The sequence below is a fragment of the Myotis brandtii genome, unplaced genomic scaffold (genome assembly GCF_000412655.1).
Source record: "Myotis brandtii unplaced genomic scaffold, ASM41265v1 scaffold67, whole genome shotgun sequence".
Classification (NCBI taxonomy): Eukaryota; Metazoa; Chordata; class Mammalia; order Chiroptera; family Vespertilionidae; genus Myotis; species Myotis brandtii.
Window position 1 is genome coordinate 2,147,447 of NW_005370610.1, and position 26,269 is coordinate 2,173,715.

The following is a 26,269-nucleotide window of genomic DNA, read 5'->3' on the forward strand; positions in this document are numbered from 1 at the left end:
TTTCCTAGAGAGGCAAGAGGGTTTGCATTGCAGTTAAAATGTGTGCCCAAGTCTCCAAGTAGCTAAAATGTTCTCTATTTTGATCCTATATTATAAAAATCCTATTATTTAACACAATCTAAAGGGTTTGAAGGTAGTGATAGGAGTATATAAGTATTTTTCTATATTTATCCTATAGAGAGTAAATTTTGAAAAACAAAATCACTACATTTCCACACTGAGCTTAAGTTTTTTTGCTTATTTTGAAATTTTCAACATTACTGAGACAATATTAAAAGTATTAAGCTGTTGAACATCTTTTTAGTGCTTGCTTTATTGAATGGTGTGCATAATTTAAAAGTTAATTGCTTTGTTTCTGCCGTCTTTGAAAGTCATGGGACCAACTCCAGAACCAGGCTTCTAGCACTGTATGTTCTTATATGGGCCATCCCATAGAGTGAAGCACATTCCCAACCTTGGCAAAAGGATGCCATGAAGGGGTGTGTGTGTGTGTGTGTGTGTGTGTGTGTGTGTGTGTGTGTGTAGAATGCACTACCAATGAAATAGAGGCACAAGGAATATAACTATTAAGTTTAACCAGTGAAGAAAGCACATGGAATTAATTCTTACCCTATTACAGGTATACCATTCAGTAAGTCCACACTGAATGTCGATAGGTTATGCCACTTTAAGCTAAATGGCATATAATGAAACTCATGGTATTGAGTCTATTATGCTGTTATTCTGAAGGAAAAAAGAACCATTAGCCTCTTTCAGATTTTTGTGATATGAACGCTTGACTATTTCCCTTGGGACTCCAGGTATCAACATTTATGTCAAACCACAATTTAGAGTGGTTCTTGTTGATGGAGTAAAGCATGGGTTTAACAAAATAACAAAAAATGCATTGTTTTATAACTCATACAGATAAAAAGAGGAATATCTCTTGAAAGTAGGTAGGGAATGAATTATTGCCTGCCTTACACAAGGAGACAAGAGATCAATGATTTTCTCAAAACTACATAATAAATTAGTGCTTCTACTACATATGAAATAAAACCTATTTTTTTCTACTTAAAGACATTTTTTAAAATATAAATTATTACAATGGCTACAATAGATTTTCAATAGGCTTTGAATAGTTTTGCAAATATAGCTCCTCCAAGCCTAATAGCAACAAAACAAGAATAATAAATGACAGCTACTATATATTAGACACTGATTAGTGTAATCAGGTATTAACCAAAATTTTACATATCTTCTCATTTTCATCATCTGTAAAATACAGAAAATATTATCCTCCTCAGAATGTTTCTATAAAGGAAATTAATATGTAGAACCCTCAGGTTAGCATTAATGTACCATAAAAGTATAAGGTTATTAGTTCAACTTTCCCTTACCTTTTTATAATTTATTTTTAGAGACTTAGTAAAGATGCTATTTCATCATTCTAGTAAGCCTTTTTGATAGACTCCTCTTTAGGCTATGTTGCTCTTTTCTGGTCCTTCTCTTCTATATGTGTGACAGGGAGTGAGTGTGTCTAAAATTCTTTTGTCTCTCACATGAGAGCTAGTTCATGATGGCATTCTCCCTTTTAAGTCCCTTCAGCCTTTATGTTTGAATTGTATTGTAATTGGGGTGCTTCACACTGTACTGAAAATTATCCCAGATACCCCACAAAAATTGATTTCTGGATTTACAAATATATTTGGCTTAATTGGCAGTTTAAGAGGCGATGCGAATAAGGGCTATGAATTGGTCTGGCAGAGTCTACACAATGTGATCGGCGATTGATAGCCTTTACAAGGCTTATCTTACTGCCATGAATATTTGAGAGTCGTCTATAATCAGCCTTTTAGGAATTGCTCTACTACTGGGCAACGAATGATCCTTTTAAAAAATATACATATTTTTATTGATTTGAGAGAGGAAGGGGGAGAGAGAGGAAGAGAGATAGAAACATCAATGATGAGTGATGCGAATAAGGGCTATGAATTGGTGCCTACCTGGCAGAGTCTACACTCTGTGATCGGCGATTGATCGCCTTTACAAGGCTTATCTTACTGCCATGAATATTTGAGAGTTGTCTATAATCAGCCTTTTAGGAATGAATGATCTTTTTTAAAAATATATTCTTTTTATTGATTTCAGAGAGGAAGGAGGTGAGAGAGAAAGAGAGATAAAAAACATTAATGAAGAGAGAGAATCATTGATTGGCTTCACCGAGCCCGCAATCCGGGCATGTGCCCTTGACGGGAATCCAACCTGGAACTCTTCAGTCCCCAAGCTGACGCTCTATCCACTGAGCCAAACCAGTTAGGGCAAGGAATTATCTTTAATAATTATGTGATAGATATCTCTGTGAATTGCTGGGTTCTGTCATTTACTTCTCCTTAACAATAAATTCTCGCGTGTCACCTCTAACACACGTATCATAGGTTCTCCATCCCTGAGCTAGGGCAAGGAATGATTTTTAATATTTATGTGATAGATATCTCTGTGAATTACTGGGTTCTGTCATTTACTTCTCCTTAACAATAAATTCAGAAAAATATGTTCAGGCCTCTTGAAGACAGAAAGCATTTAGCTGCAGAAAAGAAATGTGAATCTATTAATATGTATTCTTTGTCTATGGTTTTCACAGAATTATATTTGCTATAAATATTGACAATCTTCTCAGGAAATAGAGGGCCATGTGCTCTTAACCTTAGAAACCAATAAGAAATTCAAAGGAAGCCAAGAAACAACTTACCTCTATGGCACGTTCTAGGGACAGCCAGTGAATATTTTTGTAGGCAAGCAATCATGCATTTAATAAATATTATGAATACTGTGATTTAATGTGGAGAAAAAGAACTGTAGAACAAGAGGACTTTAAAAGTATAAATAAATGTAAATCACATAATAGTAATTTGATATAATTTTAGTAAATGCTAAGTACCTAAAAAATATATGTTCATGTATAATTGCAAAATAATCCTTAAAAGAAGATGGTAGTGATTATTATCATTATTATTCCCATTTTATAAGTAAGTGAAATATTATGCAAATTTTTCCCAGGTTTCCTTCCTGAAGATGTGATGGAGCTTAACCTAGAACCCAATCTTCTGACATCAACTTTTTTGCAAATCTACATATTATATTATATACTACAACACACCACAATTAAGTTAGTTCTAAGAAGGGCATTTTAAAACTAAGAAATTATAGAACAGACTTTTCTTAAATGTATCCCAAAAGGAATATAGAAACTTAATTGTTGAAAAGATCCAAATATAATGACTGTCGGTAGAGAAAATGAATGACTTGACCTTCAAAATAGAAAAGGTATTATGAGCAAGAAAATGTGCATGGGATGAAGTCGGGAGAGGCAAAGGAGTAAGTTTATTAGAATGAATAAAATAAAGAAAAAATATGAAACCTCAGTGTTAATCATGGACAGCCTCTAATCCCCCTTCAGAAAGAAAATGACCTTCAGAGGAACTCAAAACTTCTCATTAGGGTAAAGAAGAGTTATGTAAAGTAAAGTCCCTGCTATTTTCAAAAACTTACACACACACACACACACACACACACACACACACACACACACACACACACACAAAGGCTAAGTAATCAAGTCAGAATCCTGTACTTTGTGCTTTGAAATAAAAGGTGGTTACTTAAGAAAACTACACATGCCAAACCGGTTTGGCTCAGTGGATAGAGCATTGGCCTGCGGACTGAAAGGTCCCAGGTTCGATTCCGGTCAAGGGCATGTACCTTGGTTGTGGGCACATCCCCAGTAGGAGGTGTGCAGGAGGCAGCTGGTTGATGTTTCTCTCTCATCGATGTTTCTAACTCTCTATCCCTCTCCCTCCCTCTCTGTAAAAAAATAAATAAAAATATATTTTAAAAAAAAGAAAAACACACATGAAGACCTCTAAAATCACGGACAATTGATAGAACTAATTTGATAGCTACTTGATCCTCGGCCCATGTAATACTCAGACATGGGCTGCAAAAGAAAAAGCATGTGGATTTGATTTCACAAAAGGAGATATAAACAGTCTGGGGCTGAAATAGATGAGAATTAGATTTTAGATCTTCATTATTCTGGGAGAAAGAGATGAACCAATGTTGTCCAGGAAACTAGAAGTGCCTTTCAAAATTGAATTTTCAAAGAACTAGTGAAGGCTGAATATAATTGATCCCACTGAATAAATGGCAGAAAGCTTAAGGGGGAAACTCTGATAAAATATGGTTCTGCATCAACAAGTTGCTTCCACTCACCATTTCAAAGATGATGAATGGTTAACATGGCCTCGATCAAAATGAAGGTAAAGAATAAGGACTAGGCCCTAAATTCAATTTCCTCAAGTATTTGTGTAATTGAAGAGTGAGTGAGAATTATTGGCAAAATGAGAGCTTTTTAAATGATTTTTAAAACTACACATCAGTCTGGGAGATGTTTTTGACACACAGCTTTGAGTGTCTATTATGAACTCAAGAGAAGAGCTGGTAACTCTGTGCGGTAAACAACAAAAATGATGGATAATTGATGAATATTTAGATGATGCAAAGACACCTTACAGAATGAACCAGAGGCAAGAAAGGTAGCCATAGAAGCATGCCTAGAGCTGATGCTAAGAAAATTATCTCTTAAAAAAGAATATGAGCCCGGCAGGATGTGGCTCAGTGGTTGAGCATTGACCCAGGTACCAAGAGGTCAGTGGTTCAATTCTCCGGTCAGGGCACATGCCCAGGTTGTGGGTTTGATCTCTAGTGGGGGGCGTGCAGGAGGCAGCTGATCAATGATGTTTCTCTCTCATCATTGATGTTTCCATATCTCTCTCTCCCTCTTTCTTCCCCTCTCTCTAAAATTCAATAAAAGCATATATTTAAAAAAGAATATGCAATATCCTTAAAAGATAATGTTAAAAAATAGCAATCAAACAATAAGCACAACTTAGAGACACAGGATTGAAGTTAGTACCCAGAACTGAAAGAGGCCCTGAATCTAGGAAGCCACAGCAATCTGTTTTCAGGAGAACATTCGTTTCAGCAGATCTCATCCAGCCTCACTGGGTCTGGCTGAAGAAGTCCCTCTTCTGATTCCATCCTTACCAAGCAGTCTTTGAAGAGGTACGTTTTCCTTGGGTCTTAGAGATAGAGGGCATTGCCTTGGAGAGGAAAAAGGGACTTTCCTATTTCTTAAATGGAATATTCTCCCATTTAAAATGTAATTCACTAATATTTCAGGATCTTATAATGCTGTTGAGAATTGGCCTTGGCTCTGTACATTCGGCATGCTGATGAAATAGTAATTTTGGATCTAGAAAAAAAAATTTTCCAGGTACCACCTGGAGGCCACTTGGAAACTAGACAGGTAGTCCTTTCTTGGTATGCACTGCATTTCCATACATTCCATTCAATATTCCAGGACGTGGGAAGTGCATCGAGGAAGCCTGAAAATAGACATGTCTAGAGATTTTTGATGAACCATATAAATGTATGCATGATTAAATAGTAGGTACATTTTATTTGGAAATTATTACCTAGCAATTGGTTAAATTATCTTGGGCTAGAAGACAAGTTTTATTGATATAATCCCTTCTACTTATAATTCCTAGTATGCAACAATGGACACAGAGAAAAGAGAATAAATTCATGTGACATTGATGGTTGTCCTTCCTCAGATAAAAACAACATCAAAAGTGACATCTGACTGACAAATCATTATCAGTATGTCTTTGCACATAATATATTTGGAGGAATTTGTTCCCTTGCAAGGTGTACTAGCTGTGGTAAACATCTTTGGCACTGCATTTCTGTGATTTTTTTTTTACATGTAAAATAGAATGAAATTTGACAGATCTTGTCCTATAGCATTTACATTTATTTTTTATGCAAATTCTTTTTTCATTATTTTCTATTTCCAAGCATATTTATTTGCATAGTTGCTAGCAATTGCTAGCACTATTACAGTGCTATCCTTTAATCACAAACAAATTTTTTTTTTGCAATGACCAGGACACTATTATCAATTACTGGATCGTACCAAAAATGCAATTAGTCAGGCACTATTTTAGTTTCAAACGGAAAAATGATGGACAAATGATGGCCTAGTATAAATGGACAAATGATTGCCTAGTATAAAATAAAACACAAAAGTCATATGGGAGGCCAAAACTCATTTGAAAAAGTAATTACTATATAACTCAAGAAAAGAGCAAAAGCTATTATACAGAAATTTCAGAGTCTGTAGTTAATTTCAGAAAACTGTAAAAATAAACAAACAATAAAACCCTGAACAAAGGGCTTATAAGATGCTTAGGAAATTCATTAATATAGATATCAAGGGATGCAACCATGCCCATGTCTCTGATAATGACATTATAATGGATTTGTTGACCGGAAAAAGAAATGCTCAAGTGTATTCTTACACTACACATTTCCTGGTCTTTGGCTTTTTTAGTTGTCTCAATTCTACTGAATCTTTATCTGCAACATTGGGCTTCTACCCCATATAACTAAATTCAGCAATGTTTTTGGACACCTATGTGTAGGGATTATTCCAGATGTATCATCCCTATGGTGAACAAGGCAAAGATCCTGCTCTCACACCACTTATTACAGTACAGTGGGAGACAAGGCATGTAAAAGGCAATATAGCTCCCAACTAAGTCTCCTATTTCTCTTCATTAATCAATGGCTGTACAATCATGTGTCTACATCTTTCCCTCCATCTCTGCATCACTGGGCATTTGATAACCACTAACTTTCTAATTCGAAATCCCTCCTCAGCCTGCCACATTTTTTTTTAAATATCCTTCCCAGCACCAATACCTAGTTCTCCAATATTCTCTTACAGTTCAGTATTGTTTTCACATACTCTGTTGAACATGATCTCTTCTCTGGTATCATGTGCTGAATTAACAATCTTATTTGTTCCCAAGATTTCATAATCCCCAGGGTGCTAATGATTTTTAAGCTATATTTCTGCCACTTTTTGTACTCTCAAGTTTCAAACATATATTTTCAATCACTTGTTCGATGTCACCTGAATGTTTAAAGGTACCTTAAAGGCCACATGCCTTAATCAGATACATTCTCCTGGAAATGTGGTATTCTCCTATTTTTCCCAGGTTTTCAATAGCACCAATGTTTTCCCACCCTCTCAGGTTTCTATTCTTGACATCACTCATGATTCTCTATAATCTTACTCATATTTCTGCTTATCAAATATCTCCTCACCCATCCTTCAAGACTTGGCTACAATTCCTCATATCTGCTACCCATATCTTCCTCTGGCCCTAGCATCATTTAATCTGTAGAGGGCCTCTTATGCCTTTACTTTCAAACATCTAATTCTGTATATCTCACTCTCCACCGCAATACTAAAATGCATAGAAGGCAGAGAGCATGCCTCCCTCACCTTTAGATCCTCCATGGGAATTTGCATAGAGTAAAATGCTCAACAAATGGTTCTTGAACTTAATGAATTCTGATAATAGTGCAAATTCTCTGTTCATTGTATAAAATTTCATCTATGGCTGATATGACCTTTTGCTACAAATGCTGGGTTAGTGAAATGCAGCCTCAAACTGAATAGAAACAATATGCATGATTCAGTCTAGTTCACTGAGGTTCAAGAATTCAACCTCAGAGAAACAAACCTCTCTCAGATTTATGTGGGTCCTCAAATTACTTCCTCTATGTAGATGCTGAGTAGTTCAGATAAGAAATAAAGTCAAAGAATGAATATTTTGCAAGAGAAATGAATGAGTAGACAATTTTTAAACAGCAGGACACTATTCTACTACCTTTCTATTACCAAAATATTTTATAGCACATGTCACAGATTTCATTTTAATATACAGTATCAAAATTAGTTTCTTTTAAGATTGTCATATTTTAGCAGTTGAAAATCTGTTTCTAAGGAGCATTTAAATTTTCATCCATTTCAAATATTTTCTCCTTTTGTAATAAACTTAGTATACTTTCTGGATAGTAATAAGAAGGCATACAAGATAATGAGAGTAACATCAATAAATCTATTTGCATAGATTAAGGAAAATTTATCAGAAATAAGATTTTAAAACAAGGCAACCTATTGTCTATATTTCAGCTAGAAAGGGCATGTAACATAAAGACAAATACCCAGAAACATAACTTACATCTTGAGATAGCAATTACAAAAACAATTTGTAACCAACACAAGGAATAAATAGCTTTAAAAAAATAAGCTTAATATAATGCAATCAACCCTAATCTAATTGTCTATTTAATTTGAGTAAGACAATTGGTCTTCTGAAAAGAAAACAATAACTTCAAAAGATTATTCACAGACTCTTTGAAAGGCCTAATTTAAAGCAGATATTTTAGAAATTATATTTATAAACAAGGAAAGAAAAGAGACATAAAACTAACCTGTTCTGTAGTTTAGACTTAGATTCAGCATATGCTGCCAATTTCATCAATGATAAATTCTGGAGCTTTTTTTAAAAACTAATTATATTTAGCACAAAAAAGGGAAGGTATAGAAAATAAACAAACTCAACTCAAAACAAAACAAATAATTTGACTTAATTTAGTTTACCATGAAGCCTCAAAGCCAATTTAATAATTTTCTTAAAACTATGTTGAAGATCGGTAAAAAGAGAGGATATGATGTAGGAAATAGGTAACATTTCATAGCCTTCTTTCAGCCCAAAATGTTACTTACTAAATGTCAAATTTCAATGAAAACATTTACAATTGTTTCGTCTATATAATTTCCTCTTCCTTCTCTGTACTGCATACCACTCTAATCTTCTCTAATGAGCTTTCTCTTTTTCATATCATAGTGAACTCTCTACAAGGCTGTATCTCCCGGACATAAGGACTGCCACCATGAAAGCTGGAATTATTTCTCATCACTTCAACTTCCTCAGAGAACCTTGGATATATTTTATTTTCAATGCATGCTTGTTGAATCAAAGTGAATAACCACAGCTTTGTCACCATACAATCATTCCATTAAACAAGAGATATTATTCTGCCTTGCTTTACTAAAGAAAGCTTTTCTTACAAAAAAAAAAAAGCATTCAATAGAAAAGGTAAGAATAGAGTGTTTTACCCTAAAAGAAGAATATTGAGATGAAACAGTTTCTCAGTAAGTAGACTCACCTCTGAGGTTGAGTGCTAACTACACCATAAAACCCAAGTTCCAGAGTTTCTTTATCACCTAAAAGATGCTTAAGAGTGTCATGTTTCAGCAACATCAAGTATTTTATACACAAATCTAGAAAAAAATCCAAGAAAGAAGTACATGCAATCTATAAGCAAAACGCTATGTGGAAAATATGGGGATAATACCTTAACTAAATAGGAAGCTAAACATAGAATGCATTATTCAATAAGTGTATTAAAATGGCGATAAGCGAATGCTTTGAGAGTCTGGAGGCAACAAACCCACTCACTGACCTCCAAAGTCACTTTGAGATTTGATGAGAGCTCATTCTGTCCTCAAATGTCAGAAGGTTCAGCAGAGTGATTTAGTTTTAAAGTGTCTAATTAGAATAAAAAGGGTAATATGGCCATATGTTTTATTAGTGTTAATTATTAATACTGAGATTAAAAAAGAAAGGGCTGAGAGTTCGGTGAGCATACTAATTGGACTGTTTTTTTTTTTCAGCTTGTTTTCCTCGTCGATGTGAACATTTTGCAGCAGTTCAAAGGAAATGTACACCTGACCAACACTCATTCAACTGGAATGCTAGGTGTAAAATGTAAAACCATTGTTTAAAAAGAGGATAGAGAATGTGGGACGATAATAATGGCTTCATCCGCCCAGAATGAAAAAGAGCACAGAGTTGGGTTGATTTGCTGCTAGAAGATAGAATTCTTTCTTCCCCTCATTTTAGGTCCTTTATATGTTTAAAGGACATTGCTCCTGGTTGTTGCCCTTGTCAACCTACAAAAATGAGAAGTTCAGCAAAAGGTATTCAAGGTCAGAATGTCATCCTTACCAGTAATTACAGGATGCTTTCTTTGCGAGACTAAACATCTTATAACGTTTTGATGAGGAAGCCATTGTGCTATGTCCAATCCAACCAGTAAGTAATAATCACAATCATTTATCATTATTATTTAAATAATAGTAGTAAAGAATTGTATTAGCCATTAATATCGTGAAATTATTGCTGCTGTTATACTTACTTATAAATTATTGGGTGCTATTATCCTATTTAGTTTCTTCCACAATCATTCTATGACTTATTATTGAAAAAAGTGGGGCTAAGAGAGGTCAGGGAATTACACGATTAGTAAGAGGAGAAATCAGGATTCAAACTGATATCATCAGATTTCAAAGCCTGGTTTTAAACCACTGCATTCTATCCACAACATTGCCTCTCCTCCTCTGGAACTAAAATCTCCTTTAGGTCCTTTTAGATTGTGCAGCTCATTTTGCTGGAAAGCTGCTGTACATACATCTGCATTGACTGAAACCCAGTGCAGAGACAGTCTTTATAATCACTGCTCCTCTCTAATAAATCTGAAGAAGTGGGAGTAAGCAGGGATCTCCTGAGTGAGGGCATGTGGACTTCTTGAGGACACTTGGGGATAGGGGCCATTTCACAGGTGGCTGGGAAAGTAGAAGATGCAGCCTCCGTCAGACACTGGCAACTAGAGTGACACGGTGACATGCAGAGCCACGAAAATGAATCCTTTCCAAGGAACGTTAGTCTCTTCCTCCAGAAAAAAATGTTGCGGAGCATTTGTTTCGTGGTATTATGTTTGCAACATTAACAAGCGCATGGGCATCTCTGGGAAGACAGAGAGGCAGCCGTGCTACATATTTCAGTCTAAATTGAAAACAGCACAAGCCTACAGTGACTAGATGGCAGTAGCTTACAGGTGACTGCTGAAAATTGGGGAGGTGGGAGGAAACTAGAGAGAGAGGAGGCCCTTTATCTCACAAAAAAGATATGACTTTCATCTATCTGCTCATTACCTATAGTCATAGAAAAATGGTGGCTCATTCTCAAATAATATTTCATGTAGACAGCCATTCATTTCTGAAAGCAATGTGAAAAGTGCATGGCAGATAGCAAACGGGTTTGTGGTGGACTGTAACATGTTTTCACCTTCAAGGGCAATGTAATCTAAACACTACTTAAAGCATGTGGAGTGAGAATGAATAAAGCAACAATTAAGTATAGCTTATATTAGTCTGAAAAAGCAGAGAAAGTTTGGAAGTGGGGAATTAAAAAAAAATATCAATATATACAAATCAAAATTATTTCTTAAATATCTGAGAGAATCAAGAGGCATAAAATTATTTAGGCATTTAGAGTGGCCAAATTTAACTTTTTAAAATTTTCCCCACGGATCAACTGCTATTTTCCTGGTTTTGTTTAATTTTATGTTAAACTACTTGTAATTTTACCTAGAGAAAAATACATACTGTTTTCCACCCTTTGATCACTCTTACTCTAACCAAAGTTTACACTCACCGTCAAGAAAATAAAAAAGTAAATGTGCTTATTCTACCGAGAGATCATTTAATCATAATTAGTATATTTTAAGGATATTGCACCCAGGGCTAGATCAGATCTACAGGTGGCTCTTGTACAGTGTGATTTGAAGGAGGCTCCAAAACTACCTCCCACCTTGGCTTATAGTGGTACCAACCTTGCCCCCCATAAGGCTAGAAATCACACCACTGCACTCAGTCCACTACTTTGATTTATCTTCTATAAGATGCATATGGTATATGGGTTGCAAGGAAGGCCCTAGAATTACCTTTGCCCTGCCCACATTAACACATATTATCAAATTTGCTCACCATCTCGCTAAGAGACCCAAAGTTCTCTTTCTGTTCCAGAGAGTAATTGGATGTGCGGAGAGAATTGTAGATTGCTGGTTATGGCTAAGATTTTAGAGTTAATTGAGTTAATTGCCTTATTAGATGACCAGAAGCAGACCCAGATGGAGAAAGTGACCTACACAATCCTAATGGCAAAACTGGAATTAGCGGTCAAGTGGAACATTTTTTATATTTGAGTTATTAAATAATACATCTGCTCAAGTGATACATAGCAAAGACAAGCTAGCCTTGCAAGTATGATTCAGGGGGTACTTTGGGAAGAGTAAAGAGACCATGGCATGAAAGCAGGGGCCAAGATAAATATATACAATAGACCTAAAGAAATTGTGAAATACCACTCCAAGGTAAAGTGTGAAGGCTCCTATGTAATTAAGAGCAGGGCAAGCTTTTGCACAGCCAATGCCTGCCCTTAATGCGATCATGTTTTCAAACCTAATATTTGGTTTTCACGTCAATTATCAATTCATTACTGTAGGTTTTATTTTAACATTTCATCTTCAAATATTTTATCATTATTCAACTTCCCACCTTGAATTCCATATTTTAAAATATTTGATTCCACTAAATGTATTTTAATAAAATAATAAATAACCAGTTTCCTCCAGTCTTATCAAAGGATCAATTTGAATAATCATAATATTGATAATAATTAATGTAAAAGGAAAAAAACTATATTAGTAATCTTTTTCATGTATAATTCATAAGGGTTTTAAAATTTTTTAAATGGAATAATTTCCATTATTTATTTCCAGAAACCCATGGGATGAATGTAAGTACCCCAAATTTGGATTTATCAAATTGGTGGGTCTCATTCGAATTATTAGATCAGGTTTTAAGAAATTATATCTTAGAGTGCATTTTGTTTCCTAAGCTAATAAGAGAAAATCTCATTTGGCATCTGCCACTAATGTGGGTTGGAATATAAGGTAAAGCTTGTTATATAAAGAGTTAACCCACATGCCTTCTTAATGGAATTTTATTTATTATGCTAAAGCATAGAAACCAGACAAAGGCTTTTGTAAAACATGCATTTCACTGCCTATCTACTTACATTTTCCTGTGATTAGTTGTATCCTTACTGTAGCATCTGTGAAAACTTATTTTTATTATTAGCTACCCCAACTTATAGTCAGGTACATTATGACATTGGAGTGTTAGAATGTTGTATATCATTGTACTGAAAATTATCTTCTAAATTTTACAATGAAAGTTTATCCAAAACAATGTTATAACTGCATAGTTTCACATAGGTTAAAATTCAAGGAAAATATTTGAGGTAATAATAATTAGAAACTAGGACAGCATCCAAAATGATATTTTCATGGAAAATCCAATACAAATCCTGATTAAAACCTAACCAAGCAAGACACCGCCGATTACCTGGATTCCAATTAAATATGACAAATGAATACTTGACAGGTTTCAATCCCAATTCTATTTATGTCAGAATGACCCATTAAAATTGAAAATGAAATTACCAGAATGCAAGCAATACAATTGCACTTTATAGCTGGTCTGAAAACTTGGACCTGACCAAACCTTTATTCAAATGTCAAGGGCTACATTCGGATCACCCAAAGTGAATCACATCTCCTTCTACTCCTTCTGCCGTTACCTACGGAGCAGGGCTAACATGAATCACAGCTGGCAGATGACAAATCATTATGTAAACTCGGAATTTCAAGTGTCAGTCACATACAAAGTCAGGAAAAATCAGTTATATTATGATGGTCCTTACTATTGCCAAGACTAAAAACATGGTTATAAAAAACAACTAAGAGCCTTCTTTGGGAAATGTTTCTTAGGAAACTTTCTAGTCTCTTAACAGGCTCATCTGTTTAACTTTCCATGACATGCATGTTTATTAAAAGTAACCATTACATGTTTGTCATATTGTAATGTTGTTTATTAGTCATCATTTCCTTCTTATTTTGAAGGCACTGAATCACTTAAACTAAAAAAAAATTACATTAAAGTGTGATCATAATGCCAATGATACAAAGTTTTTCTATTAATATAGCTGACATAAAAATACTTAATTATTCATTGTTGTTTATGGTGAGACAAGTACTTTTAAAAACAAAATTATATCGTATCATCAAAAGGTAATCACGCATATAGTAATGCCCTTAAATCAATTAATCCTGCCTTCCTGGGTGTGTGCATGCTTGCATGTGCATATGTAAAATATTATTACAGTGTTTTAAATTTAATTTTTACTTTTGTGCAAAGCATTTCAAACATATTTGCCTTAAATATATATTCATCAGCACTCCAATGCATATCAAATATATTTATACTTATTTCAAAAACACTAAAGTTAATTCTTAAAAACCATATCAAACTCCCATCCACATAAGCACACACCACCATACACACAGATAAGCATGCCTTTATAGCCATAAGGCAAAATGCCATCTTAATTCTAAATTAATCAAGAGGGATTATCAAGAATCAGACCCTGACATCATATCTTCTCACCCAGATAGCAATGTGGAAAAATAATTATTTAACATTGTTTAGTTTAGCAATAATTTCACTTGGGGTCACTTTTGATATATCACTCTCTAGTGTTGAATTTTAATATTAATAGTTAAAACTCTAGAAATAAATCAGTTTCTTCTGCATTAATATATTCTATTTGCATATAATCACTAAAGAAACTGCTATGTAACAAAAAGAACGTCTTATTTCACTTGGGGGATGAAATGATGAAAAAAATTAATTTCCAGTTTTCATGAGATAAAATTTTTGTGATTCCCCTTACTTCCCCTACATATAATCTCTTTTTATACTTGAAATAATAATAAACTTAGTAAGAAATTCACCATTCCATTATTAGACATAAACCTATTCCTCAGGCATTTACTCAGAACCTGAAATCCAAATAATAAATCACCTCATTGTCTTTGGGAACATAAATGAATGCATAAACTTTTATAGGTACTATTCGCAATCATAATTTGGTAACTTAGAGAAAAATGTGCATAAGGCCAATTGTTGTGGTAATTATGAGAATCATCTCACAACAGAAAGAGAAATAGAGTACTATGATTTGTTTTCCGCCCATTTCCTTACACAAAAGTGAGAAAAATCGTATACTTAAGTGAGAGGGGAATTCTAATAGCATTTACAATATACTTTCGAGAACAAGATAATACCATTCTCCTTCTTGACTCCATGTCAGCTATCATTGAAGAAAGGTTTGAAATGCTTTTCTAAATGCCTAGGAGAAGAAAGAGTAGAGCAAGTGTGTTGACTGTCATTTCCTTTCACTAAGACTGGACAGTTGCAATTGAAGAAATAGTTGCATGACAAAAATGAATAGAAGAAAACAATAACACATGACCTTTCTCAAATTGCTCTCATTTCAGTATTATGCACTAATTTAGTTTTTTTCATAACAGATACTACTTTTATTTGTAACTGTTTATTTCTGACAGGCTGTCTAACAATGGTGAATTTTACCTATGTAGTTATGTTCCCTTACTTAGCATTCACTTTAGGAAATATTTATGATTTCAAATAGAAGAGTTTTAGTGTCAGCTGTTTTATTTTGGGTTTAGACTGACCTTCACGAGGCTACTTATTACGGCTCGCTAGCGTGATTATGTGTGTGGATGTTGTGTTTGCCCCTACCATTTTCCATATGCTCTGCCTCACCAACACTGCCATCCGGCGTGGTCCTCTCATAGTTGTCCTCTGGGAGTGGAAGGGCACCCAGTCTTGGCCCTGATGAACTCTTACTGCTTGGTGTTTCTGACTCCTCCAGCCCGCTGTCATAGCAACTCTGCAGTGACCCCTGATGTGGGTCCTGAGGCTGACTCACAACAGAAAACGTCACTCTACGAAATGGCTGTAAAAGAAAAGATTCTGAATGTCACTAAGGTAGAAGAGAGTCAATGATCTTATTAAAAATACATAAATTACATACATTAAGGTCTACTGACAACTCATTCAATATAAAATGGTTAATATGATATGATGAAATCTATTTGGTAAACTCCTTATTTTCTGAGGCAATGCCTAGAACTTAGATTTTATTATGGACAACCTGAAAATTTCCTTTCTGAAACAGAGATTAGAAAACAGCAATTTCACTAAAACACACATTTACATCTATGTTAGTCCCACTTATTCAATCTTTATCTATTCTGTAGTCTTCACTTCAAATATGTTTTTCACAAATGTATCCATAAAAACAAGGGTCAGTGGTTTGAGAAAGCAATAAATATTTAATTAATACATTGTAAGAAGACTTCATTTTAAATACATTTTCCATATGACCTAATGGTTTAAAAATATGTGTTCTGACAGATGATTTAAACTATGAAAGGTACAGCTGATGAGTAGGAATTCAGATGCAGTTGCTAGAAAATAGGAATATATTTCTTACTTCATTCATATTAAACATATTACCTATTGACCTTGAAATTTTGAGGGTAGTATTGAAATAATAGATAAAAGTTTTCTTAATCAGGGAATGGAAAATGAACTAAAAATTTAATTGTATGTGCTTTCTATGACTATAATTTGTTCTAAAAGAGTAACATCATGTACAGCCTTTAGACTGGATTTTTAAAATGTTGCAAATCTTTATATAATTGGACCCCACAATTTGCAATGATACTGACATTGCCTGAAGATTTACTATGCATGGAATTTACACATTATTGTAACTACAAAATAAAAAATGAAGGTTCATTAAGGAAACAAACTAATGCCATCCATTGACAGGGTTACATACATAATATCTGGGGCGTGGGGGGGCAATATGAAAAGATTCTGTAATACATGTCTGAGGTCATTCATGGCAATAGTTGGGTTTGAAACTCTTATGTGGTTTGAAAACTGCATAAATATATAGATTTTTAAACCTATAACACACATTTCTTTCTCATATAAAGTATAAAACAAATCCTGCCAGAAAATAGTGAGAAGGTTAAAGAACATTTTTTCCACTTTTATAACTTGAACCAGAAGTCTGTTGCATGAAATTCGTGCACTGGGGGGGGGGTGTCCCTCAGCCCATCCTGCACCCTCTCCAGTCTGGGACCCCTTAGGGGATGTTCAACTGCCGGTTTAGGCCCGATCCCATAGAATGTCCAGCAGCCGGACATCCCTCTCACAATCCAGGACTGCTGGCTCCCAACCGCTTGCCTGCCTGATTGACCCTAACCATTTCTGCCTGCCAGCCTGATTGCCCCCTAACCCCTACCCTGCCGGCCTGGTCATCCCTAACTGCCTCCCCTGCTGACCTGTTCCCCCCCAACTGTCCTCCCCTGCCAGCCTGGTCCCCCCCAACTGCCCTCCCCTGCAGGCCTGGTCACCCCCAACTGCCCTCTCCTGCTGGGGTGTTCACCAATAACTGCCCTCCCTCCCTGGCTATCTTGTAGTGGCCATCTTGTGATGACATGGGTGAGGCCATCTTGTGACCACATGGGGTGGCCATCTTGTGACCACATGGGGGCAGCCAACTTGTGCGAGGGCATGATGATCAATTTGCATATTACCTCTTTATAATATAGAATGTTAATAGTACAAATCACTACTTAAAACTGGGACCAGGAGAATTCTTAAAAATGTTAAGGATTATAGACACATGATAGATTATTAAAGGAAAAACTAAGAATTGTGACATTTACCCCAAATTTATAAACTGTCGTTGCTAAAGACAAACACATGTTTCTACAAATCTTCCCTTTATTTTGTCTCAGATAGAAGATTTTCAAGGAATATTGCCCATTATTGGTACTTGGAACTCAGTACCTCACCTTCCATGTAGTTATTTGTCCTATACAATCACTATAAAATCTTTTTCATTCTGGTAAAAATCAGACTTTGCACATGCTGAATTTTATTGTAAAAGGAAAACATTTAAAGCACATTCTCTTCATAATGTTTCCCTGAATTGGGACTGAAGTATTTTAAAACAATTATAAAATCCTTCTAGTACAAGCAGCATACATGTCATGGGCCAAAATGTATGACAATATACCCTACAGAAATATTATCCTTATTTTATTAATAATTCTTATATTTGCAGTTGTGAGATTGTGAAACCTCTTTATATTTATGATGCTTTACCTTATGTGTACATATTTTCTTTTCTTTTTTTTCATTTATCACTCCCTGTTGACTGCAGACTCTCTGTGATATGTTTTATGTCTGTAGTCTCACCTTGGAAATGAGACCACTGACAGTTTCCTCAAACCACATTGCTCTGCACACAGAAGATACTCACCAAAGTATATTCTACTGAACGATGATATTTTAATGACAATGTTAAATTTAGGAAAGAACACCGAGGGTCATGGAGATATATTATCACTTCAAGATGTGGTAATATCTAATTCTATTTTAATGAGTCTCAAATCTTTTACAATCAGTCTTTACTAATGCAAGATGTTCAAAATATATAAGAAAATACATAGTTTATAGTTATAAATTGACCAAAGGGAAATGAATAAGAAATCTTAAGAAGTGGTGTTTCATTTTCATACAAAAGTAGGAAACAGGACAATGGTGGGGTGTTTATACACTGGTTCCACCAAAGTTGATAGGATAGCAGAGAAACAGGTGATAGGTATGTTTGCAATGACAAATGTGCAAAATAATCATTTTTGTATAATGTGTTATATAATAACTGCAATGAAGCTATCTGTGCATTTTATTTTATTAATTGCCTACCTTATTTTGAATGTGAACACTTTAATCTCCATGAAATATTTTAGGTTCCATATTAAATTCAATGATGAAAAATGTTTTAATTTTAAAATACCGAGATCAATATATATTCTAAAAATACTTATACTCATGAATGCTTTCTTTAGTATAAAATGTTTTACTTAAAATAATATCTGAATGAAAAATAATTCACAATGAAAATTTAAAGTAGAATATCACCCAATGGATCACAAACTACCCATCAATCATTTCTATCTGCTTTATAACAGATCCCATTAGAACTGCATAGTACAATATCAGTTTATATTACTATCACTTAAACCCTATTTTGATAATTTTTAATAATTAAAATTACTGTGGCAAGATTTTCAAGTTGGTAATGTGAACCAAATTAATACAGAATACTAAATCCTGAATTCTGCCAAAGTTAAGCCTTAATATCAATAGTCAATCAGACATGTAAATTTACATAGATCGATACATAGGGAGATGATAGATAGACAGTCAAATATTTTATCATCCTTCATCATCAGGTTAGGTCTATTGAGAAGACAACTTTTACAGAAAAAAAAAAACTTATAACACAGAATTCCTATTATTTTTATATTCCAGAAATATTGAAACCAAAAGGTAAAGCAATTCGTCACTGTGGGACAGAAAGAATGAGTTTGCATTATGAATAACTGTCACCTTGTTAATTACTGATATTCTGAATTAGAGTGGTTTACATGGTCATTCTTAAACCACGATGTAGCTTAGAGCGACCCAGAGCACTTGTGAAAAAACGTAATGCCAATAACAGTCGCACAATGAAATCAACATTCATTGTGGGACTGGATGTCAGTGGTTTATAATATCTCCCCAGGTGATGAGAAGGCAAACAGAGTAAGGAGAAACTCTACAACTGAGAGAACATATGGGAAGAGGATAAAAAAACACTAAACTGACCCAGGAAACTAGCTGGTCCCCTAAGTGTCCATAGAGTTCCCTCCAGAGTTAGCAGAACCATTGTTCCATCTTGAGATGCAAAAGTATTGACATGAAGACTTCTAGTGACCTGAGGTGTCTGAGCTTTGTATTGTTCTGTTTATGATAATAATTTCACGTCCTACACAGGCAAACTGGTCCTTCTAAAAGAGTAAAGATCAGAAGAGCGTGAGGAAGAGTGTCAGCCTTCCAGCTCTTTGAAACTGTGAAGATGTGTTTGAAAATGAAATGAGTTACGAAAGAAAAAGATCTCCAAGAAAATCATTCCAAAAATTCTGAGTGGGATGTGAGTGAGAATTATAAACAGAAGGAAGCAGAAGTCAAAGATTTTATTTAGGCAAATGAATGATGTAATTAGAAGGGTGAAGTTAAAGATAATGATTGGCAATTTCTTACAGAAAAGGGCTTAAAGAACTATTGAAGGCAGAAGATTATGTTAAAAAGGGTGAACTATGAAGTAGTGAGAATGGGCAGTGTGGCTGATTAGATACAGTCATTAACTCATGCATTTATTGTGTATACATTATAGGTTCCAAGGATGTTCCAACAATGCTTCTACACATTTAAGGAATTAAACCTTACAGCTATATAAAGACAGACAAAACATAATATGATCAAGTTTCCAATAAAATAGAGGTACAAAAAAGATGCTTAGGAACTTAGGGTAGGCATTGCAAAGGAGAGATTTGTGGTTTGAGAACTCTAAAGGAAGTTTGATAGATAATAGGTATTGGAGGTTAGATTATAGATTCCATAGTTGGGGCCAGCAGCAAATAATAAAAATGAGGGTGGGGAAGAAAACCAGGTCGCTTTGGAAACTCAGAAGCCAAGGAAGACATCATATTTAAAAAGAAAGAAAATCTTCTACATTCAAAAGCATCAGAGACATGGAGAAGAATGCTGACTACCATATGTCCATTGGATTCATCCATTAGAAGGTCATTGTGGCTATGAAATCTCTAAACTCTGCAGAACAATCATAGATTAGACCAAAGGAAGTAAAAGACCATAATGTAAATATATGGAAAAAAGGAGAAATTGGAGATGGATTGCTAATTTAAAAATGGGACATATAAGAGAAGTAGGGTCACAGTTAAAAGAAAAAGATTTATTCCCAGCTGGCGTGGCACAGTGCTTGAGCGTCGACCTATGAACCAGGATGTCACGGTCCTATTCCCAGTCAGGGCAAATGCCGGTTGAGGGCCCAGTCCCCTTTGTGTAGGAGGTAGCTGACAATGGTTTTCTCTCATCACTGATGTTTTTATCTCTCTCTCCTTTTCCCTTCCTCTCTGAAATCAATAAAAATACATATATTTTTCATCACTGAGTTTTTATCTCTCTCTCCTTTTCCCTTCCTCTCTGAAATCAATAAAAATACATATATTTTTAAAAAGAGTCCAACTATCTTTAATTTAAAAAAAGAAAAAGATTTATGTTAACAGTTTAATTTATCTATATTTTTTGTCTTTCTTCGTGGTATTAAAAATGTGCTTCAAGATAAGTATTTAAAGATGCAAGCAAAAAGGGGTGCTTATAACATAAGGTGGTTGGGAACTAAATAGAATTAAAACAGAAATAAAATAAAAAATAAAATCACAGAGGCAAGGTAAATAGCATATATGACGAGAAAACTCATGCATGGGGCATGGGGGTATGTGTGTGTTTAATGAGGGGAAAAAATGTACATTAGAAATAACAGAAAAAGATTATATTCCAAGTAACTCTATTGATTCCCTATTGACCTCATACAAGTTAGCTGACCCTTGGTTCTTATGCCTTAGGCTCAGGGTCTGTAAAATAGAGATAATAATATCTGCCCCTTAGGAACTTAAATTCCCTGAGAAATAATGAGATAGTTTATAAAAAGAGCCTTAAGCTCCCTCAAAGACATATACTATAAAAGGCATTATACCTCAGGCCACAGCTATACGGCTACATAACTAGAACTATTTCCCACTATGTTTTAGGTTTATTTTTTTAAAATATAAGAAATACATATTATTTTCCCAGTAATTCACAGTGCTTCTAAATAGAATTTTTAAAAATCATATGAAATTTCAAACCTAATTTTCCTATCAATGCATTAAGTTTTTATTGTTTTAAATACAACTTGTTTGTAAAACAAATATGCACATATATTCACACAAATTTTTCAAAAGCTATTTGAATCCAATCACTTACTAAGCATTCACATTTCTATATTTGATTATTTTAGAATATCATTTCTCAACTAGTTTTTTATTCCATTGTGACACATTGGAGACTTTAACTTCAAGACACACCCTACTATGAGAACTTCCCAGATATTTTACAGGTTATTACAAATATATTAAAAAGTAACTCCCCATAATATACAATCACTGGAATATTCCAGTCCCCAAATGATGGAAATGCATTAGAGTTGACACTAATTTAAACCACCGTAGCCTGGGAACCAGCATTCTTTGCTCTTAATTTAATTTTATTTGATTTATTTCCTGGAAAGTTATGGGTCATATGAGGAGTTGGGCAAAGGTGTTAATGGAGAGGACCTCTGTCTTCTATTCTTGCACTCAAACCATGGGTGGTCCTGAGGCTGCCTCTTCCCGTCCTCCCTCCTCACTAGAAATTCTGGTGAGCCCAAGGTAGGGATGTGTGACTGCAATAATCATCCTATATAATAAAAGGCTAATATGCAAATTGTCCCCTCCACCAGGAGTTCGATCAGTGGGCAGGGCTGGCTGGCCAACCACCTGCGGCCCCGCCCCTGATTGCCCCCCCCCCCTGATCAGGGGGGGGGCGGCTGGCCAACCTCCCATGTCCCCTCCCCATGGCCAGCCTGGCCAATCAATCAGCCCCAATCGGGCGGGCCAGCCAGACCCCACCCATGCATGAATTCTTGCACAGGGCCTCTAGTTTCCATATAAAATTAACCTCATAGCCTTGAAAGGTCAAACATAGCAAATAAAATATTTTTAATTTGGGTGCTGTGGGGTATACAAGGTTTCATATTCAATAAATGCATTTTCTCATTAATATTTTTTTCTGAAAAAAAAGTGGACAGATGTTAAAACCAGTACCCTGGGGAACTTGGGACCAGGAGAAAGACAGGCTGCTTAGATGAGGAGGGGAGCTAGAATACAATTGGATTACAGGAATAAGGCTGGTGTTCTAATTACATTATTGGAAGGGGTAAGGCATTTATGAAAGGACAATGTGGTGAGCATTCAATTTATTTATTTACTTTTTAAACTGCACCTCTGTGATTGATAATGTAAGTTACCAAACAGTAAACCTAGATCTGGGCATTATAAGAGTTTAGAGGTCACTCAAGTAGGTCCTAGCAGCCAGATCTCATCCTGCTCTTATTCAGAGGGCTCAAGGGAAGTTAAATTCCCACATTTCAAATTCATTAGAGGACTGAACCACTTTCTAAAAAGTGATTTTTTAAAAATATCTAAAAAGCTGATGTCCAACTGAACTACAACTATCACAAGTGCCTCATTTTGGTATTTTATCTTGCAATATCATTAATTTTTTTTTCTAATTTTAGAGAACCATATTATCACCCTTCTTTTCTGAAAGTGCTGATATAATAACATATACTACATACAATCTGCACCGTTCAGGAAATTAATTTTAAAATTAGCAGCAATATGTTATTCTGCTTTTGGAATACAAGCATTGCCAAACATTATAACATTTCCAAGTGCTATTTTTTTAAAGTTATCACTAAGTTCATTTACAGTTGCTAGGAAAAGCAATAGAGATCAGATGCATATTAAAAGTAAACAATAATACCTCTATTTTTATCCATTCTTAATTGTTAGATTCAAAGGTAAACATCACACCATAAAAGCAAACATTATGTCCCATAAACAGACATACTTTAAAATATTTTAAATGCTTTAACATATTTGCCCTTTGTCTACCATCATTAGCAAAATCCTCTAAGTTACAATCTGCACAATAAAAATGGATCGCTTTCTCTCACAGGGAAGTGGCTAATTTGAGAAGAGGAAACATAAAATAGCTGAACTTTTGGGAGTATCATATAATACACAATACTTACAGTAAAAGAGAAAACAGCATGAAGGTGAGACTACAGACATTTTTCCCTTGGAATCCATTTCTTATAACCTAGTGACACTGCATTTACAGCGGTTTTATTTGCAAGAGGATAGGACCCGAAGGAAGCCACAGGAAAGAACTTCAGGTTAAATCTCCTTCCCTATTGAATACTGCTCTGTGTCTTACGGACAACTTTATTGGGACCTTTAAGTGCGCACCTTCCTTTTTAGCTTCAATAGTTTCTCCATAAATCCCCTTATCTGGAACTCACATACAGCTGTCTCAGTCGCATCAATTATTTCCAAATGGGCTGAAAAGGCTTTTTTATTTTTTCCAATTCACTTAGTTATGTCTATCAAACAGACTTCTAATGACTCTCTTTGTCAGTCATAAAGCCCTGAAACAGTCGCGGGCAGAACATTGCAGGACTAGAAGGAGGGCTGCATTTTATGTTTAAAGAGGAGCTAAGACTCTGAGCTCTTCCCCTGCGATGGGAACTGCTCCTTGATTACCCTGCAAACATTTTCAACCCGTGTCAGAGGCTACTGAACAAACATATCTCGGATTCCATAGTGCATTAGTTGGAATATGTCTGGCAGAACCTTCAAACAAGCCTTAATCGGGTCTTTTAACTTTGAGGGCGTCTACCTTTGCTAACATCTCAAGGTTCTTCCTTACTTCAAACTGCCTTTCTTTCTTTCAAGTCAATAGCAGATGAAAGACCATTAAAAAGAAGCATGTTGAGACATTTGGATTAATTAAAACACTAATTTGGGGGAGGAGAAGTTAAATAACTTTATTTCTGTTGCCTTGTATGTAATTATATTTTGACACATTTGTTCACAGTTGTACTTTGGAAACTACAAATGCAGGTGATACTTCATAGTTCTTAGTCCAGCTCAATATTAAATCATAAGCTATTTAATATTGCAAAGAACAATGGAGACAGAATTAAAATAGTAACTATTATGACCCAGGAAAATGCTCTTCATTTTATTTATGTTGTCATTTCTCATACCATCCCCACGTGGGTTATATTAATATTCTGATTTTGCAAATGAGAAAAAAATAAAAAATTTCAATATTTAAAAAACAGCAATAGCTACTTTAGCCTTAAATACAAATGGGATTCTTATATCTTCCCCATAATGAAAAATATTGAGGGGGGGGGGGCTAGTAAATGTGTGCAAACACTTTTTTTTCTTGAAAACTGTAAAAGTAGGTATTATGCTCTAAAACACAAATTGTGGATCCTCTATATTGTGGACACAATTATTCGATCTAGTTTTTGCTCTTTGTGCTAACTTCTTTTAAACTTAGTTCAGAATTGGCAAAATTTTTCTGTGAAGTATGAGAAAGTAAATAGTTTAGGCTTGGTAAGTCATAGCTCTGTGCCACAACTACTCAACTCGGCTACTCAACTGTCATTAAAGAAGCAAAATTGAATAAGCATGGCCATGTTCCAATAAAACTTATCTAACATTGTTAAATTTCATATAATTTTCCCACTCTGTGAAACATTGTTTTAATTTGTTTCAACCTTATAAAATTATAAAAAAATCAAATGTAAAAATTACAACTTTTCCATTTTATTCATATTTTTAAATGTTATGTGGGTTTTTCAACTAATATATAAAATCCTTTTAAACAGTGTTTCTCCAGTATGCTCCTCTTTCAATGACAGTACCTTAAAAATAATTTAGATTCAATTGTCACCTATTAACACATTTTGATATTTCTTATCCTTTTTGGAAACAAATCTGAACAGGGGAATCTGGAGACTTGGATTCAAGCACTGGCTCTAATATTCAGTATGAAATCTAGGGAAAAGATCAATGTTTCAGCTATAGCACCTTCAACTTTAAAATGAAGGAGTTATAGTGGATGATATTTAATATCTTTTCCAGTTCCATAACTCTCTGAAACGAAGAATACAAGTGCATTGGATCAGGGGCTAAATGGTTGAAATCAATAATTTTAAAGTTGACTCTGTTCACCCATTAAGAAATTCCTTAGTACATTGCATGGCATTGTAAATATTAATGCATATTGGAATGTATTTACTCATAAAACAAAGATGGTGAACTAAAATATGCACAATAATCAAACGTTCTAGGTAACTACCTTAATGAAAAGTTATCAAGTTGGTGAGGTACCCTCAGGCTTACCATCTCTATGGAAAAGTAAAGACATTTCTCAATGCCAGCTCCCTGGAATAGGTTCATCTAAATCTCCCCTATCCTCTGAAACCACCTCCTCTGTGATTCCTTCTTTGACTCAATTAACATAAAACTGTTCATTGAGTTCATGGAGGCTGTGAGACCTCATTCATCTCTCAACTGCATGATTCTAATAGCAGAGGTTAGCGAGGTTGGTAGGAAATCCAATGGTGAAAGCATGCTGGGCCGTGATTGGATTTCATCTCCCAATTCATTGTAGACCCTACATAGTCCCTTGTAAGTTTCTATGTTTACATGCACAGAAAAACAGGAAGGCAGAGGGAGTCCTCGTCAGGAAAAAAACAATATTGACAGGCAACTAATGAGAAAAAGACTATCTTCACAATAACATTCAACCCAACAAAGACTTATTAAGCACTTGCTTTGTGCCTACCACTGTGCCGAAAATCTACATGCTGAAAATTCAAGCATTAGGCTCCCTTGGGCAAGTGTAAATTTATCATACAAAAGCACTCACAGAATACAAGCAAGG

General features: G+C 34.9%; 1 protein-coding gene across 1 annotated transcript in view; it reads right to left on the bottom strand.

Moving 5' to 3' along the window:
* PCDH7 (protocadherin 7) overlaps window positions 1-26,269 on the bottom strand; it is a 449,456-nt gene that overhangs the window by 235,949 nt on the left and 187,238 nt on the right. Inside the window, 1 exon segment of the mRNA XM_005881151.2 lies at window positions 15,473-15,689. Within this exon segment, the coding sequence (XP_005881213.1) occupies window positions 15,473-15,689 (217 nt within the window).